The sequence below is a fragment of the Camponotus vicinus genome, unplaced genomic scaffold (genome assembly GCF_025532165.1).
Source record: "Camponotus vicinus isolate PSW18456_S1 unplaced genomic scaffold, iyCamVici1.0 SCAF_13, whole genome shotgun sequence".
NCBI classification, from domain to species: Eukaryota; Metazoa; Arthropoda; class Insecta; order Hymenoptera; family Formicidae; genus Camponotus; species Camponotus vicinus.
In genome coordinates, this window is record NW_028141949.1 from 7,032,470 (window position 1) to 7,050,902 (window position 18,433).

Sequence of the window (18,433 nt, forward strand, 5' to 3'; positions counted from 1 at the left end):
AGATGGTATTATTAGTTTATACAACTATCTTTTTCTTTTCATGTTGTTGTAGATTGCTAATTTTAAAAATGTTTTGACAAAAATTTTGTCTATCTTTAATAATCTTGGTTTATTTGTCGATTCTCCTTTTTAAATGACTTTATTGATACATGTATGCTAATGAAATTCATAAAGTTTACGAGGCCTTCATTCAATTGAATGCAATTAGGTCAATATAATGAAACTTTATTAACATACAATCATTTATAGATGATGCCGATTCGTTAAGGCGAAAGAGACAAAAACTTAATAACAACTCAAGCTCGATACTTTTCAAACATGTAGCAGAAACTGAGAAGCGTGAGTATATATTTGCAAAATATTTCTAATTCTACAGCTTGGGGAATTAGGATTGGACAACATTGCCAATGTGTAAAAATCATACTATTTATCTTTACATCACGTTTCTCACTGAAGGAATGAATGTCAAGCTAATCTCTTATTGTGACGCAAAATCTTCGAATCATTTTTTCATCTGCTGTAATCGAGATTGTGCTACTGGTATTTTCTATACACATACTCTTTGTACAGAAAAAAATAAGCTTATGGAACGAGAGGCCTTTTACTACAATGAAATTTATGAAGATTTTGTACATTTTAGCAAAGAGACCTATTTGGTACATTTGTTAATTGTTATAAATAATGAATACGATAAATTTGTTAAGAACATTTCTGATAAAACATACGTGCAAAGTTACAGAAGCCTACAGTATCTGTATGAACGCCTGTATAAATTTTTAAATGTTCAGTTATTCTCATGTCTCATCGCATACACTAACCATCTATTAATTAATCCAATCCCTTTACACTTTGAAAATATATAAGATGCACAGTTTTGGAAATTTTATAAAATGTAATATAAAGCGCTCTAATACGCATTAATAAAATGCATAAATATGATTTTGCTTCATTCGCATTTTCAGTAAACTATGAAAATTGTTGATGAGTTTTCATAGTGGAAAGGGAGGCTTATCGAATATAAAATTCATTATATCTATATATATTTTCACATGTAGACAAGCAGTCTTGTTTTATACTTTTTCTAGAGATGTATTTTATATAAAAATTTTATATATAAAAACTTTTTATATAAAAATTTTTTATATAAAAATTTAAAGTTTTGCGTGAGGATTTAAAGAATTAGGGAGCAGTGAGCTTGTATATTTTAAGATACGACGATATATTGTATTTTTCTATTTACGAATATTTATATATGGTAATAATTTCGAGAAGCAAGTTTTACAACCTATAGGTCTTATAAAAGGGATTTGTTATCTGGATAATTATCTGGAATCATTATGCATGACAATAGGTATTTGTAAGTAAAAATTTTATAGCTCAAATCTTGAGCGTGATGCGAGTGCGCTGCAATCTTGTGCAATCAATATTATACTTTGAAAGTCAGCAATATATATATATATACATACAGCAAAATTATAGCATATAGTACAATCAAATGATGTGCAATATTTATATGACAACATAATTTTTATAAGCTGCTTCTTTCGCAAACAGATGAATATATTGTACGAATTACATATATTGTGTAATTATATATACATCTATATACATATATATGCATAATCATTTGGTAAAAGAAAGTGTCTTTATTCTCTGCTCCTATACAATTTCAGACCAAAATTTATTTATACATGTTGCAGACTCAGGTACGATATAATGATGTTAGTGTGACGTGCAAGTAGTTTTGTCAATAATTTTAAATTAGATATAGAATTGTGATAGTGTTTGAATAGCATAGCAAATGTAATTTTCAGTTATTATTAAAATCAATTTATAAAGTGAAAATATATAAAATTGTGCATGTGTATATGATGCATATGCAAAAAATCACGCTTCTTCATCCACTACTTTGCATGTTCTTGCATGTTTATTATTGCTAATGCTAAATCATATCAGATTGTTATGCTGTGTGAAGAATTTGCTTCTGTAAATAAATGCATGTATATTTACTTGGCACATGCATACATGTTGCCGTAACATTTTAGATGTCAGAAATCAACCTATTAGTTTTAATATCGTCAAAGCTGAACCGGCTGGCCGGATATCGCCATTCGGAGGTCTGGCAAGTACAAGTGCGGGAAATTTCAGTCTGCAATCTGTAAGATCGTCTTCACAACCGCATGGCAGCATGCAAGCCCTAAGGTATATTGACAATCCAAATCAAAATTACAAAGTTGATGTACAAATAAAAGTAAGAACATGGAAAGAAAACAGGAGATTAATATATATATATACGAATACTAATATATTTATTCCATTTAGGCCTCAGGTATCTCCTGGACGAACACCATCCCCTATGGAATATAGCACCTACAACCCGTCTCTTGTGCAACAGCAATATCAACCAAATATTCACCCAATAATGCCAAACGTGCCTGTGACGACGGATGTACAGGCATTTTCTTACATAAACCAATTGCAATTGCAACCAGAACCAAATCTAATGATGTTAAACAGAGTAACTTTAGGAAATCAAGAAGAATCCCAGCCAGCGAATAATATTAGTAAATCTTTGTTTTTAATGTTACACAATTTTAGTGCATATAATCCACACTTTGAGAATTTTAATCGATTAAACATTTATTTTATTGCTGATATAAATGTTGTAGGCAATGCGGGAGCCCCGTGCCTTCTAGATATGGATAGTCAACAATTCAACTTTGATTGGAATTCCGCTGATCTCGCGGATTTTGGGGCAAATCTCTCTGCAAATCTATCGACTGGATTATCTATATCCGACTCTATACAAGTAAGTGGACAAACACAAATTAGCATGTAACATATTATGCGTATTTGCACAGCTAAATTTTGAAAATTATTGCAAGAATTAATTATTTTATTTCCCAATCTTAGCCTGAAATTGGGAGCAATGTCGAAGAAAGGAATAGTATGACCGAGCGCATTACTTGGATAAACCAAGAACTTTCTGCTTTGAATAAGATACTCAAACCTAATCGAGAAAATGATGGCTGAGAACTTGATTAAAATTACTTATCGATTAATATTGCGTCTGATGCCGAAGTGATTATAAAAAATTGCAACCGAGACTTGCAATTGGCCTCATCTGTAATTTATATATTACAAGTGCTCTCTCTCCACTGCCTTTTTTTAAAAAAGAAAGAAAAAAATTAATCGAGCTATATTTTCCGACATAAATAAAATAATATTTCACGTAAAAAAATATCAAGAGAGTGTGCAAGAGATAATTTTGCGTTTTGATCATTTCTACTCACAATTTATATCTTTTTTATATATACTCAATTTATATCTTATAAAAGTATGAAAGTATGAAAGAAATTTACAATAACGAAAATTTACAATAACAAAAAAGAAATTCCATATATTTTTTAGACAAGTGTAATACGCGATTTATATTAGTATACTCATCGATGAATATGCTTAAACAACAACATAACGGAATCTTAATATTTAATTAATTGTGATACGATTTATTTGATAGTTATGCTATGAGCATTGTGTATATTATCTACTCAGGATAAGTTGTTCAGTCGGTCATAGAGCTGATATTGGGCAAGATATCTATAATATTTGCTTGTCGACATCGCAAATTGAAATGTTAATTTAATTTGAGATAAAACGATTGAGATAATGTTGAAACGTGTGATCAAAGTTCATAGTTCGTATTTCGTAATAGATTCTACGATACTCTTAACGTAAATATGAATTCCGCGCAACAAGCAGAACAAATTGTCGAGATCAACTTTTCACGAGGCGAGTTTATAGGCAATAATTGTAAATTTAAATTAGAAGTATATTTGTACGAGCAATTTCTCTCGTTTTTTTACACTTGTATCATTTCATTTCACTTTTGTTCTTTTTCTTTCATGCACAATTACAATTTTCTACAAAACTATGTTTATAAATCTGTATATTTGTAATATATATGATTATACATCTAGAAATAATGTTTTGATATACTCGAAAAAAGCATACGAAAGGTATTGAAATTAGCGTACTCAAAAATTTCAAAGGATGTTCCGTCCAAATATCTCTTTTTATGTACATATTTTGCAGTTTTTTAATTTAAGAATATTATGTATGTAGAAGAGGACATGTATGTGGAATTATCTATCAATTTTATTAGATTAAGTAAATATATGGTAATATGTGCAATAACATTGTCTTAATGTAAAGTATATTTTTACAATCACATCTCTCAGGTAATTTATTATTATATAATATATATCTCTAGAACAAAAGAGGATATGTATGTTACAAAGAAAACCAATATCATATTTATAAGAATTATACTCTATAATTAGCCATATATATCTGTATACAAATAAAAAGAGCATTATTATAAATATAAGAGTGAGAGATTGACTTTTTAATAATCTCACATTTCGTATATAAATTTTGTAATTTTTATTGTAATTTATACAGTATATATGTCATGCATAAGTATCTTTTGATGCAAGTGAAGACATCAGATGAGAATCATGCACAGGATATATAGAAAATGAAAAATAGTCAATTGTGTGTGATATACATACACACGCGTCGAGTCTTAGTTTACTGCGTGGTATCGTTTTTCTCTATAAGCACTTAATATCCTGTTTTAAAGATACAACAAAATTGTATATTTACAGTTATAACTGTATATTTACATAACATTGATCGATAAGTGATGAACTCCTATACTTAGCATGAAAAAGTCGGCAGTGGACGCTTGGATTATCTCGTAAAATTGTATAGCTTACATGTACATGTGTGTATAATTTTTCTCTCCTTCACTCTCTCTCTCTCTCTCTCTCTCTCTTTCGTGGCACGTGTACGCGAATGTTGCACAAATGTATTCGCAAAGATCGCAAAGTACATTATGCAAGTATATAATGTCGATATAATATATATTTTGAGCGGGGAAAGAAATATTTTTTTTTTGCTTCACATATATATGTACATACACATGTGAAGAATAAAAAAAACATCCGTAATATTGTTTTCCAAAATGTATTTACTTAAAAATACAATGAAAGTTTCAGTTCTGATGGAATGGGCAGAAATATATAGAGTCTGTGGCGTGTCGGTTATACTGTTACACGTTGAAAGAGATGATGCGATGGTATCCTGTACAAAAGTAGCTTGAACAAGAGACTTATGAACACACAAACCAAATTCTTAGCCTAGGATCTTCGTTTACGTTTAAAATTCGTGTCAATAATAAGATTTTTTATGTCTTAAACTTTTTTCATGCTTACCTAACGTAGGGATGTAACGGATTGTATGTGTGGGCGATCAGCCTGATTGATTATAAGACCCGTTAGCACCAGTAAGTGAATTTTCCGAATCGCGTCGAGTACTCGAGCGCAAAGAGGAATACCGTACTCGCTCTCTGCTCGATACCAGTACTTGGGAACAGGCTTGACACAGTACAAGACGCAAGTCTCTCTGGAAAGTACGTTGCCAACGGGGCTTGATAATTATATATTTAATAAAATTAAATGGACCTATACTTATATGTATGTATAGTATATAGTATACTATGTGAACGCGCTAAAGTACTGATTTTGCTCCAGGCACCTGTACTTTAAGATAGTCCTTTGCCAATTTGTCATCGTCAAGTTACTATCTTGAAGCAAACACGTGTAAATTTTACAGCAGCAGCAGATTGCGTATAAAACCGTAGATTAACAGACTGCCGGAAATAATGATGTGTACGCATCACATTTTGACATCGATCGGCTGTTGGACGCGTTACATATGTGTTTATGAGGAGTATTCAAGTTTTATTTTTCTTTCTGCATCATCGTTCGACGGTAAGGGATTTCTTGTAAGTATCAACATTGCAACACGGTCCAATCCCCCATCTCCTTGGTTTCCAAATAGCGGGATTTTAGTCCGTGGATAGAAGCAGCCCTTACACTGCCTGCCATCTCCTCACAATTCTCTCATTTCAGATATTAAAACCTATCACTACTTATGAGAACGAATTCATTTTCTCTGATCTAACTGCGTTTTATTTAACTATCTCATTCGAAAATATTTGTACATTAAAACGTGGGACATCTTCTCGCATTCAAATTATCGTTACCTTTATTTAATTATTATGCTGCTATGGTACAATGGTATAACCGCAATGTCTCTTCACCCTTTTATCTAACAGTCTCCCGAAAATAAGTAGCGGCATGGACACGCCAATCGCAATGATTCACCGACTCTTGCACAAAGAGCCGTCTTTTTAATTATCAAACCGACGAATCAATCGTCCGCAATGTGATCGTGTCACAAAAAAAATATCTTTATATTTAAATATTTTTAACGCGAATCTGACGAATGTACAATTCTTAAGACAACGCGATCATTATGTATGTGGAAAACTGTAAGAATGAATAAATACTGCCGATTCATTCTGCAATAGTCAACGAATCATTGCTACAAGTAGTCCACAATAAAATCAAGATAAAATCATGATACATAAAAGTAACTGAAACGCGCTCCAATTACGCTCAAATAAGAACATTCGAATAGGGAGAGTAAGAGTACTTATTATATAATTGCGACAATATGTAGTTCAGATTTCTTTTTCTTTTGTAATTTTGTGTCATGTACGGCAGTTCTGGAGTTATAAATATATATTTATCTATAATTGAACTCTTACCTTCTACAAAAATTATATATGTGTGTATATATATATATATATATATATAAATATATATATATATATAAATATATATATATATAAATATATAAATATATATATAAATATATATATATATATATATATATATATATATATATATACATACATATATATGATTGAAATGAATCGAGAAGGGTGACGGTGCCCTTACACTTTACAAGTTGACTGTTCGATGCTCTCCCTTATCTATGCCCAAGCCTAAAGTGTAACAACCTCTCCGCGTTATATTACGTTTACATAATATTATCGTTAATAATAAAATGTTTCTTATCCCATAACTTTATACATACTATGTATAATTATTATGCAATATTAAAGTCACATATTACTCATCCACACTACCTGACGCGAGCGTTAATCTTAATTCCTGTCTCTATACCAAACAGGAGCACGAAGCGGTATTGTATTACATCTATATTTTAAGAATTTTTTTTGTTTTAGTGTACATATTGAATGCCGAGAGATGTCCATTCGTGCCTATTTTTATTCCATTTATTTGCCGCTCGTTACGTATGAATTACTTAATTCTGCTCGATAGCCTCGCGCTCCTGTGAAGACACTGCAATTACACATTTCAATTTAAGAAGGAGAACTCAATATATCACACGCACAAGGTGAGAGACATTCGTCAAACTACAAACGTAAATTTGATTTTAAATGTAAAAAAAATCACCTTCGAATTCATTTTACAACTATTTAAATATAATAGTTTTTTTTTATATCTTAAATAAGTTTCATTATATAAAATGTTGTCCCGACGAAGAAAGCCAGATGACGGCAAATACCTGTTAATAGGTGGTTCGGATAAAACGATAGATTCGTCTTGGGAATTCGCGCGAACAAACGATCGAAATAAGAATCTGAATAGCAAGTAGAATTAACCCGCCGAGTCCACAGGACGAATATACAGTTATCATTCAAACTACCTAATAGCATTTGGTGACGGCTAGACTACCAGAATTGCGAAGAGCCAAGACAAGAGAATTGCGTTCGCATCTAATGCGTGTCAGCCCACCACAATTCCGGTGAGGTGGTAATTTTTAGTTGTAGGTCGGAAGAGAGAGGATCCAGTAACACGGATTGGGCACGATGGATATCAACATTATTACCAACCACTCAATATGAGAGTAAGTTTGCTGAGTTTGCCGAAAATCGACGATGACGCCACGTGCCTAACGCCTCCCTTCTTAGTTACATATTCCTCCCCCTTCTTTCATTATGCGTCCTCTTCTTCGTCTTCCACTTCACCTTCTACTTCACCTTCCGCATCATCATCTTCCTCATCTGCAATATAAGGAATCAGTTTATCAAGAATTTCTGAAGAGATTTATTAAAAGAACAATCGAAGAAATTATCGTTCATCTACCTTCTCCCTCTTCCAAATCTTCTTCACCTTCAGGTATGTCGTCGTCATCGTCATCTTCCTCTCCGTCACCGTCTGCTTCCTCTTCGTCTTCAATGTCATCTTCAACTTCATCTTCTTCTACTTCTCCATCTCCGTTCTCTTCTTTTTTCTGTTTTTTTGTTTCTTCATTTTTCTCCTACAACATGGAAAGACTTATTTAAAATAAATTCTCGACACACGAATAAGTAACTTGGCGACTTGTGGCGGTAAATATGTATAAAATAAAGATTTATTTTACGATCATCATTTATTCCAAGTGACTATAAGAAAGAGTTAACATTTTTTTGTAATTTTTTTTCAGCGTCAAAGGGATGACAGGGAGAAGAGAAAATTTAGCTTTGCGCGGCGGCAGCGACAGCGGGAGAGTCAACCAATAAGGACAGAGAAAAGCGTACCGGCCGGCGAGGAGGACAAGGTCCCTTCCCGCCAAGAAATACGACGGCGAGGAAAGAGAGATGGTGGGGACTTTCCCTACGCGTTAAAGCAGGATGGGACAGGAAAAGGGAAATGGCGGAGGGAGTCGCGTCTGAGTAATCTGTCGGCGATGCCAAAAACACGAAGGACAGGTAGTAGAGAGCATCGCCACTTTGGCGAGAAACGTTTAGAGCTGCTCTCTCCTTCTCTCTCCTTCCTACAACATCGTCGCGCGCTGAAGGCGAGAAGGAGACCGGTTGATGGTCGAATCGTCGCGCGAACGGGGCAAAAAGAGGAAAACGCGGGAATGTAGAGCCGCCTACCTTAATACCCGATAGTTGTAGAATCATGCCCTTGATTCAGTCCCGATGGCCCGTAACGACCATAAAACGCAACAATAAACATCATTATAGTTTATCGATTCCGAGAAGAAGGGAAAGAGAGGGGAAATGCGAGTGTTGCGAGTAGGCAGCAACGGAGCTTGCTCCGAAGGCGATTTGAAAACATGCCGCGAGGACTTTGGAGTCGCGTCAGGATATCTAGCTCCAGCAAGAGGATCGCTAAATAATTCGCGTGTTCGCTTCTGGACATGTCGTCCAGAGTGTCGAGGCTCGCAACAACGGTTTCCGACATTCGGCATGTTCCGGTTTTCGCACGGCGACGAGAGAGCCGCGTCGGTAACGCCGGACTCGTGACCATACGGCGTTGCTGGCCGATCAGTGGTGGGGCGATAGCGCTGGCGGTGATGATGATGATGGCGGGTGGTAGTGGTAGTGGTAGCGGCGGCGGTGGCGGCGGCGGTGGCGGCGGCGGCGGCGGCGGCGATTGCAGCCGGCTGGTGTGTGCGGGGTACACGCGCCGTGCATATCAGCGGCCGCGAGAAAGCAGCTTCGGATGCGCGCGCGGCGCCACGTCGGCCAATCAGAGACGCGCGAGCCGGCGACGCGCGGTGGGAAGCCAGGCGGTGATTGGCAGATGACGAAGTTGCACGCCGCGGCGGGGGAAGGGAGGGGGAAGCGAGAGAGAGGGGGGGGAGGACACGGTTCGCGTTGCGTACAATCTACGAGGGAAAGAGGGAGAGAGAAAGCGCGACACGCGAGGGGAAGATAAGGGAGGAAGATACCGGAGCAGCGTGCCAAGTGTCGCGTACAAACGCGAAGCCTTCGAATAAGAGAATAAATCTAAACTAAAAGAGAACGGGCATTTTCCGTGAGAGACGAAATATTACGTGACGTCGAACGAGGGAGGAGAGGGAAGAGGGGAAATTATCGCGAGGACACTCGCGCGTCGATCGATCGCGACGATCGAGTCGAGCGACGATTACCGGAAGTGACCGGCGGCAAGAATGTCGGAGCGGGATCGAGACATTTGACGCTCAATCGATGTTATGCATTTTCCTCCCTCCCTCTCTCTCTCTCTCTGTCTGTCTCTCCTACAGTAATTGTATCGCCGTATATGGTCGACCTGTTGCGATAAAATGCTAATAAAGGATCGGTTACCGACGGCGTCTACAAACAATGGAAACTCGATCGACGAGCTGACGCGCGCATTACTTCGAACTTGTTGCCGCTTATATCCTCATTCGTTTGTCGATTCGCGAACGTTCGGCTGGACGCGAATAACAGCGGCGCATTCACGCTGTCGTTGGTCCGACAAAGACAGACGATGACGACGACGACGACGACGACGACGCTGCCATCGCTCGTTATCCCCGCGCGATTACCTATCTACCCATTCCCAATCACGAGGTCTCGCTAGATAACCTAATGCTTACAACCTATCGCATAGATTCGTTTTCTTGCATTAAATCCCTCGTTAATCGACGCGATGAACATTGGTTATTATGTAATTAAAGCATGACGTTGGTGAATCTCGGTGGATTATCAACGAGATCGCGCTCGCCAAACGACTCGTCCTTGTCAGAAACCAAAGCGGAAACGCGTCAACGCCGAATTTTCCCTCCCATCGTATACGATCTCGTCCATTTCGGATGGATCAATCTTGGACGATCGAGAAAACGATCGTCAGTCGAATAAACGAGAAACGATTAGTCGCGACGCTTGTTCGGTAAGCGGTTTAATTAAGATAATTAAGCGATAAAAAGGTGTTTGCGGCAAAGTCGAGAACGGTCGCGTCGAGAGACACGACGATAACCATTAAATGCAATAAGTTATTTCTGGCTGGCGGCACATCGATCCACGCAACTAACGTTATCCGATCGACGCGACGCCTTTTCCCGCCTTCTCTCAATTCGCTTCAACGGCCCGAATCGCGCCGACTCCCGGCGCGCGCGTCTCGTATCAATACCCGAGGAGCGATACCGATACCAAACGGCGGCAATTTCGGAGCACGGGCCGAAGTAGCGAAGCCGGAGAATTTCTTCTCCTCGAGAAGGATCGTCGTCGACGACCAGGAGCGAGCGCGATTCTCCGGATTCGCGTTTTTCTCCCGCGACCTCGACAGCTTCCCGCCTTTTCCCGCCTCGTTTCGGAGCGATACTATCGCGCATAAATGTATACATATATATAGTTGTTATATATATGTTATATAAATGTTATATGTTATATAAATGTTATATATATATTATATATGTTATATAAATGTTACATAAATATTATATATATGTTATATAAATATATAATGTTATATAAATGTTATATAAATATATATATATATATATATTATATGTTATATATATTATATATATGTTATATATATGTTATATATATATTATATATATGGTTACTGTAGAAGGAGAGACGCTCGAAAATGGTGATTCTTTTCCAGAGTCTCGTCGAGCCGGCAACAAATTGATATCGGCGATGGACGTAATAAAGAGTCGCGTTAGGTGCGTGTGTCATTTACGCGGGGTCCTTTCCACGTGACGCGACGAGATGACACGACTCGACTCGGACACGGCGCTCGTCTGCACGGCCTTCCTTGCCCCGGAGCGCAATCGCATGGTAAATTATCGGCTAAAAATAAAGCCTATCTGCGGCAACGCGACGACGCTCGTCCGCGCGTGTCGCGCGTGTGATTTAAGATGAAAAGTCGCGGCAACGATGTTTTCTCGAAGGTTCGTAGTAACGCGCCGCTGCGCGCGGTCGCCACAGCCGCGAAAAGAACAGGGAGGCAGGAGAGTACACCGGGTATATAACGCACGGCGTTGCCGCTAGCTGCGCAAGTGGGGTACCTTCGGTGAAAAAGATGGAAAGAGAGAGAGAAAGATGGAACAGCCGACGCGCCGAGCTTCTACATCGACGGAGCGTCGAGGACGGATAGAGAAAGAGAGAGAGGTGGCAGCGAGAGGAGGGGTGGGGAGTCCGGAGTGAGAGAAAAGGAAGCCTTGGTCGCCGTGTTTATGCACGCAGATCGGTAAACAATTTCAGGGCAACGTGTCGACCTAGAGTAGATGTGCGTCGGCGGCCTATCGATCGACCGTCGTGCGCGATTAACCCTCTTATAGCGAATTATCGATCAATTACGCTAGAGAGAAAGAGAGAAAGAGAGAGAGAGCGCGTACGCGTGGAGCGTGACGGAGAGAGGAAAAGGAAGAGAAAGGGAAAAAGAGATGGCGCGAAAGAGAGAGAGGACGAGCGATGAACGCGGGCTTGGTTTCGGCCGCCATAATGGAAACCGACCGAGCGACGTGTGATGGTGGCGGCTGCTACGCGCGACCGCGATCGGGAAAATGCGCGGGACGCGCTTTTCCGGATCGCGACGATGACACTGGCGCGTAGAAAAATGGCGGCCGATCGACGAGGCACGCCGCGGAGCCGCGAGCACGAGGCGGCGAGGCGTGAAAACGAAAGCGTGCGCGCGCGAGAGGCAGAGGGCGCGGGGAAAAGCCGAGAGCCGCGAGCCGACGATAAACTCGCTGGACGCGAAGAGAGACACGCGACGTGCGAGAAACGAAGCACATGGCGCCGGAGAGAGATTCTCTCCGACTCCTCTCTCTCTCTCGCTCTTCCTTTCCGCACGCACGCGGCGCGTTGCCTCGAATTTCGAAATCGCGAAACGCGGTAATTATAGATGATTCCGGTAGGAGTCGTCATCGTCATCGTCATTATCGTCAGCCATCGAACGAGCGAGAGCGAGAGCGAGAGAGAGAGAGAGAGACTCGCGGTGGCCCCGCAAATATACAATGGCGTCCCTTGCGCGTTCGCGGCGAAAAAAACACTACGTCCCTCGAGGATGTCGCACGCGCGCGTCGACGACGTCGAGCGCGCTCGACTACGCTCGGGGTCGCTCGCATAGGAAATATGGAGTCCGCCGAGGCAAACGCCGGCCGGCGCGGCGTTTCTCCCTCGCTCGACTCGACTCGACTCGCCGCCAACGCTCCGACGTCCCGTCCCTCGGACGAGACGCGAGGCGCTCGTCCGAGAGCACCCGTGCCCCCGTCGTCGTCGACGGCGGCGATGCGTAGTACGAGACGCGAAGACGGGCGGGAAAATCCTCGGCACGTATCGGCGGGCAATCTCCGGGCGCGGAGCGCGTCGATCCGCGACGTCGAGGAGCCGAGGGACCAACGGCGGTGTCGGGATCGTGCCAGTTTCGACTCGACGGAGGCGACGTTTTGGCGATTACGCGAGGATCGCGAGGGCTATCGGGACGACGAGCGACGAACGCGGACGGCGGAGGTAGAGATAGGTAGGTAGATGGTACTCACCTCGGCTGGCCTCTTGATCCCCTTGATGTCGCATTTCGCGTCCGCGGATGCCTTATCGTTCTCCGTCACCTTCTCGACGGCGACCTCGTTGTTCTCCTTGGTGCTCATGTTGTCCGTCCAATCGACGACCTTGCGACGCGTCGATAATCCAGAAAGGGACTCGCGACTTCGCGACTCGTACCGAACTCCCGGAGTGCGAAAGAGCGGCGGCGGTGGCGGCGGCGGCTGTGGCGTGTACGCGTTACGAGACTACGGATACGTGTCCTCTCACGACGTCGGTTTCCGCCGGAATGCCTGAGAGAGCAGCGTCGTCAGGCGAAGACCCGAGGGGCCGCGAGGGAGAGGGCGACCGAGAGGAGGGGGGAGAAGGAGGAGAGAAAGAGACAGAAAGTGAGAGGGAGGGAGCGAGAGCGAGAGACAGCGCGCGATGGGAAGCTCGGGGAGACGACGAGGGGATCGTCGGGGACGAGGGGGCCGCGAGGGGGGACGAAGAGGGGTCGGGGTGGCGAGAGGGGGCGGAGGAGCCGAACCAGTCAGGAGTGGAGCGTGTACCGATGACTGTGGCGCGAATAGCGCAGAGCGAACTACTACCGGATCACGGCACGCTCCTAGCACGTCCAACCTGGCTTTGTTCAAAAGTGAAGATGGCGCGGGTTTGAAAGCCGATAATTCCCTGATTGGTCGGCGCTTACGACGGCCCGTACGCCGACCTTACCGGGGACAATCGGCGATTTTATAGCGGCGTATTGCGTCCCGCGACACCGCGATCGGCGTAGGCGCGTAACGCGTCCGCCCCGGGTCGGAATAAAATTAAAACTCGCGGAGGACGAGGGGTTCGAGAGTTCGTGGCCCGAGCGGGACGTCCGGTTCGAGGCTACGGTCGCTCGATTCAAATAAGCCTTGGCGCTGCGAATCGTCGTCTACGTCGCTTACGTCGCTTACGTCGCCTACGTCGCGCGTCGCTCTTCGACCGCTCGCGCGCCCGCGTCGAAAAAAATCGATAGATATTTCTTTGCACTCGGGGGTTGCTTTTCGATCGCGCGAGGAACGGATCGCCGGACTCGCGCCCGAGAGAGAGAGAGAGAGAGCTGTCACGCCGCACGCACGTGTCCCGCGAACGCGGCCAAAGTGCGTGCACAAAGACGCGCGGATTAATCTGGAGTAGATAGGGGGGCCGAATCTCTCTCTCTCGAAATTCGTCCTGCGCGCGCCTTCACCCCTTTCGCTCTCCCCGAGAGACGATTCTCCGTTTTCCATTTATTTGCATCGCGTTACGTAATCCGTCTTAATTAAGCGAAACAACTTGTTCGACGCTCTTATTGCGCGATATCGTACGTCGGCAAAAATGCAACGCGCCATCCTCGTCTTTCCCCTTTAAAATCGATAGACGTATATATGTATACATTTATTGTTTAGTACACACATGTATATTAGATGCGTGTCGATTAATTGTCCGTGTATACATGTACACGTACACGCGTTTATCGCGTAGGATTGATTCAGATGGACGAATAGATTGTTAGATTGAACCCGCCCCGCGCTCGGGCGGCTCGTTTATTTATATCCCGCGTAGCGCAAATAATAAAGGGTGGCTTGATATAAGATTACGTTTATCGATTGGATGTTTTATATACCAATTTTTTGATGCCGACTGCGTTAATGGCGTAAAATCCGATCCGCGCTTTCGCGGCGATCGAACCGACATCTCGTAAACAACCTCCTCCCCCGCCGGTGGCCCGATACGCGAGAGTTCGAGATTCTTGGAATGTTATAACATCGGTCCACGTCGTATTAATATTTATGCACGTGGAGCGCAAAAAAATGTATACTCAAGGTTCATGAATTTATTGCAACGCGAGGACGTTTGCGCAGGCGCGTCGCGTTATAGTTCCCGTCCGCGGGCGCTGCGATTTCCGGTCCGAGTCGGTTTCCCGTTTCTCTTCTCTCTATTCGTTCAAGATGGTAAGTCGATGCGAGTTTTCCGATACGAGTCGTTTTTATCCGCGAATATTTCCGAGATCGTTATCGTTGGACTCGTCGTGAAATTTGCATTCGCGTCCGAAATATATTCTCTGAATTTTGCTGCAAATATCTTTTGGAACTCGATAATAATTGTGACGTGACGGAACATAACCTTATTACAGCAAAACATGTTTTGATTCATCGCAACGATGCGATAAAATTTCGTAAATTATTTAGAATGATTGATCAATTCTCGGAGATAAATGAAAATCGTTATTCGGCAAAATTGTGATGATGTAATCATCTGTCAGGTTTTTACGCATTTTATTTTTCTGATTCTTTATAGGTTAACGTACCGAAGCAAAGGCGTACTTTTTGCAAAAAATGCAAAGTACACAAAACTCACAAAGTGACGCAGTATAAGAAAAGTAAGGAGAGACATGCCTCGCAGGGCAGAAGACGTTATGACCGCAAACAGCAAGGTTTTGGCGGTCAAACCAAGCCCATCTTCAGAAAGAAAGTAAGCGTGTGTCCTTGTATTATTAAAGATGAATTCTAGTTTTGTATTATATCTATTAGTCGATGCATAAGAGGACCAGTTTTAATATTGGGATTAGAAAATGTTATTATAACTCTCTTATTTACATGCAAATTCATAGATATTATTTGCTATTGCATATAATGGTCTTTAGTGTTGCGGATTAAAATATTAATATCGACTTAATTGATATCACAAATAATATTAACAATAGACACACACATTATATTAAAGTAATAAAGATTACTTTAACTTTCTGTTAAATATATTTTATCTTTTATCATACGTATATAGGCAAAAACAACAAAGAAAATTGTTCTGAGGATGGAATGTACAGAATGCAAATACAGAAAACAAATTCCATTGAAAAGATGCAAACACTTTGAACTGGGTGGTGATAAGAAGAGGAAGGTGAGTACAAACATGTTTGAAAAAAATATTCAAAGATAAGATACCGAATTGATTTTGAATTAACAAAATTATTGTTATTTTCAGGGTCAAATGATTCAGTTCTAAATTACCCTCTCAACATTTTTGGCGCGTATTCTGTATTTAATAAGAAATAAATAAATGTACAGGGATTTGTACACATCTTTATTTGAATGATTTATATTTTATAATATGAAAAAATATCCAACATGCCTAAAACAAACAGCGCTAACAGCCTCAACACTTATTCACCTTAATTTTCATTATCCGACAACCGTGGTATAGAAACTATCTGATGTGGATTGCTAACAAGATAAGAAAAAAAAAAAGAGGCATTAAAATTACATGTATCTCAGTATTTGCATTTGTGTCTTGTATACCAGATATATATATAAATAAATGATTATTTTTGCACACATTGACAGTAATATAATCATGCTTTTTCTTTATATTATAAAATAGCAATGTGTGCTTGTTTTAATGGCAGAATTAGTATATTTAAATTCTACAGAGGATATCTAAATGTGAATATTGAGATATGTTAAATGTATATATTATTAACGATGCAAATGTACAATATATAAGTCAAAGCGGACATCATACACTTACTCCAATATAGATGTGTCCAATCCTTCTTGCTCCATCTTTAATTTTATCGCTTGTTTTTGTACACCAACGCGTAACATTTTCAAGTACTTTTCATAGCGAGGATCTTTAGCTGCAGACTGTACTTTTGTTTCTTCATCTTTAGAATCTACTTCACTGTTATCAGGCTCGTCCACATTGCGTACTTCTACTTCCTCTAATTTACTTGTATCATTTTTGTTAACATTATTTGATTCTTTACAATGTTCTTGCTCTAAACCAGGTATAGAAGATAACTATGCAAAACGAAACATTGAAAAGATGTTAAACTCTAGCTAATTTATTGCGCAAAGATCTTTATGGCAATTATGTTATATACAATATGTATTTATGACAATTTTTTATATATGTTTGCATGAAATATTCACGTACCCGCGATTCTAGTATCTCTAACGACGCTTCTAACTTTTGCAACTTATTTTCAAACTCAAACAGTCTCTCCTCGCAGCACAGGGCAAACTTATTCAAAAACGTAACGGTATGAGTAATAAAGTGATTTATGAAAGAGACCGTTCGTTTTTGGTTGATTGGCGGTACCTAGAATACAAATCATTTCAAGCATGCTCCCTGCACTGATCATCATCCCGTTAAGCATCTTAACAGAACGTCATCGTTTTCAATGGCGTGTTTATGCACGAGAAACATTAGGATCTCATTATCGACACCTTTGTATAGTCTATAGTCGGCTCGATTATCGGCATCTTGTAATCACTCATCGTAGATTATGAATATGCCAAGTCTCCGTTTTCAGTTTATCAAACTGTCAACTCCTCTGTCACACGTATATACGAGAACATCTCGCCTCATGCGCATCGGACTCGGATATGGAGAGTGGAAACCGTACTCTTGTCTCGAAGGTTCCTCGAACTGATAACAAACGTCGAATCTGCGCGCATCGTCGAGGCGCTTGAGCCTAACTTGCCGATGGAACCCTAGATGCTCTAGAATCAACGAATCATCGAGAGATTGCTAATTTGTTTTTAGAAAGCTTTTTAAACAACTTTACATATATATACATATGTATAAAAGGCTCTCGAAATTAGATAATGATATACATATTTTGATCTTTGAGAAAATTATCTTTCATTTTATATATTTTCCTAAAATAATTATCTTCACTTTTACATAAGAAAATTAAGTTTCAGACAAGACGCGAAAGAGAGAATACTTCAATAAGAGAGGATTACGAGAGAATTAATTTTCGTCACGTTTTTCCTGGATTGCTTTTTCTCCAAGAGAAGATGCGCCGCACGCACCTGGTTGTCAACCGGGAATCAGCTGTGTGGAAATTTCGCGGTGCCCAAATATTTTCTGAAGCACAGGGAAACCTGAGAGCGGCCACCAGCCTCGACAAGCACACTTTCCAACGCTTGACGCGCCGCCTGAGAAAGTGAACGCAAACTATGTCCGTTAGGACCCGATAACGGTACATGGTTCATATCCGTGCTATGCAGACGAGACGGGAAAAGGAACAGGAGAGGGATTGGGGCGGCTTTATCCCCAGAAATAAATTCTAGCCTTAGCGGGACTTGAAAACCCGCGATTCTTTTTTATATTTATACCTCTTAATATTATGTTTTTTATTTATATTTATCATTTTTTTCTTTATGCATATATCCTAATATATTTTAGAATTGTATAATTATTATT

The 18,433-nt window shown here is 40.7% G+C and overlaps 4 protein-coding genes across 5 annotated transcripts; 2 read left to right on the forward strand and 2 right to left on the reverse strand.

Annotated features, from left to right (window-relative positions):
• The first annotated feature begins 149 nt into the window (after positions 1-149).
• On the forward strand, positions 150-4,387 carry LOC145964434 (uncharacterized). Its single transcript, XM_083087178.1, is given in 5 exon segments — positions 150-339; positions 2,046-2,202; positions 2,323-2,564; positions 2,670-2,809; positions 2,914-4,387. Coding segments are annotated over 5 exon segments (849 nt in total). The 3' UTR covers positions 3,034-4,387.
• Positions 4,388-5,017: 630 nt separating this feature from the next.
• Positions 5,018-13,499, reverse strand: LOC145964441 (uncharacterized). The gene is made up of 3 exons (XM_083087190.1): positions 13,210-13,499; positions 8,088-8,262; positions 5,018-8,005 (listed from the first exon to the last, which is right to left on the reverse strand). The coding sequence occupies exons 1-3, from the start codon at positions 13,315-13,317 to the stop codon at positions 7,938-7,940; spliced, it is 351 nt and encodes a 116-aa protein (XP_082943316.1). The 5' UTR covers positions 13,318-13,499; the 3' UTR covers positions 5,018-7,937.
• Ccdc53 (Coiled-coil domain containing 53) lies at positions 13,206-18,162 on the reverse strand. Of its 2 annotated transcripts, none has more exons than XM_083087185.1 (5): positions 18,040-18,162; positions 17,449-17,724; positions 17,156-17,320; positions 16,748-17,019; positions 13,206-16,443 (listed from the first exon to the last, which is right to left on the reverse strand). In XM_083087185.1, the coding sequence occupies exons 2-5, from the start codon at positions 17,497-17,499 to the stop codon at positions 16,392-16,394; spliced, it is 540 nt and encodes a 179-aa protein (XP_082943311.1). In that variant the 5' UTR covers positions 17,500-17,724; positions 18,040-18,162; the 3' UTR covers positions 13,206-16,391. The 2 variants fall into 2 exon arrangements, with proteins under 2 accessions (XP_082943311.1, XP_082943310.1); XM_083087184.1 differs by having other exon boundaries at positions 17,971-18,145.
• Positions 15,033-16,306, forward strand: Rpl36a (ribosomal protein L36A). The gene is given in 6 exon segments (XM_083087189.1): positions 15,033-15,063; positions 15,066-15,145; positions 15,148-15,171; positions 15,518-15,691; positions 16,004-16,120; positions 16,205-16,306. Coding segments are annotated over 6 exon segments (432 nt in total). The 5' UTR covers positions 15,033-15,047; the 3' UTR covers positions 16,226-16,306.
• Positions 18,163-18,433: the final 271 nt, after the last annotated feature.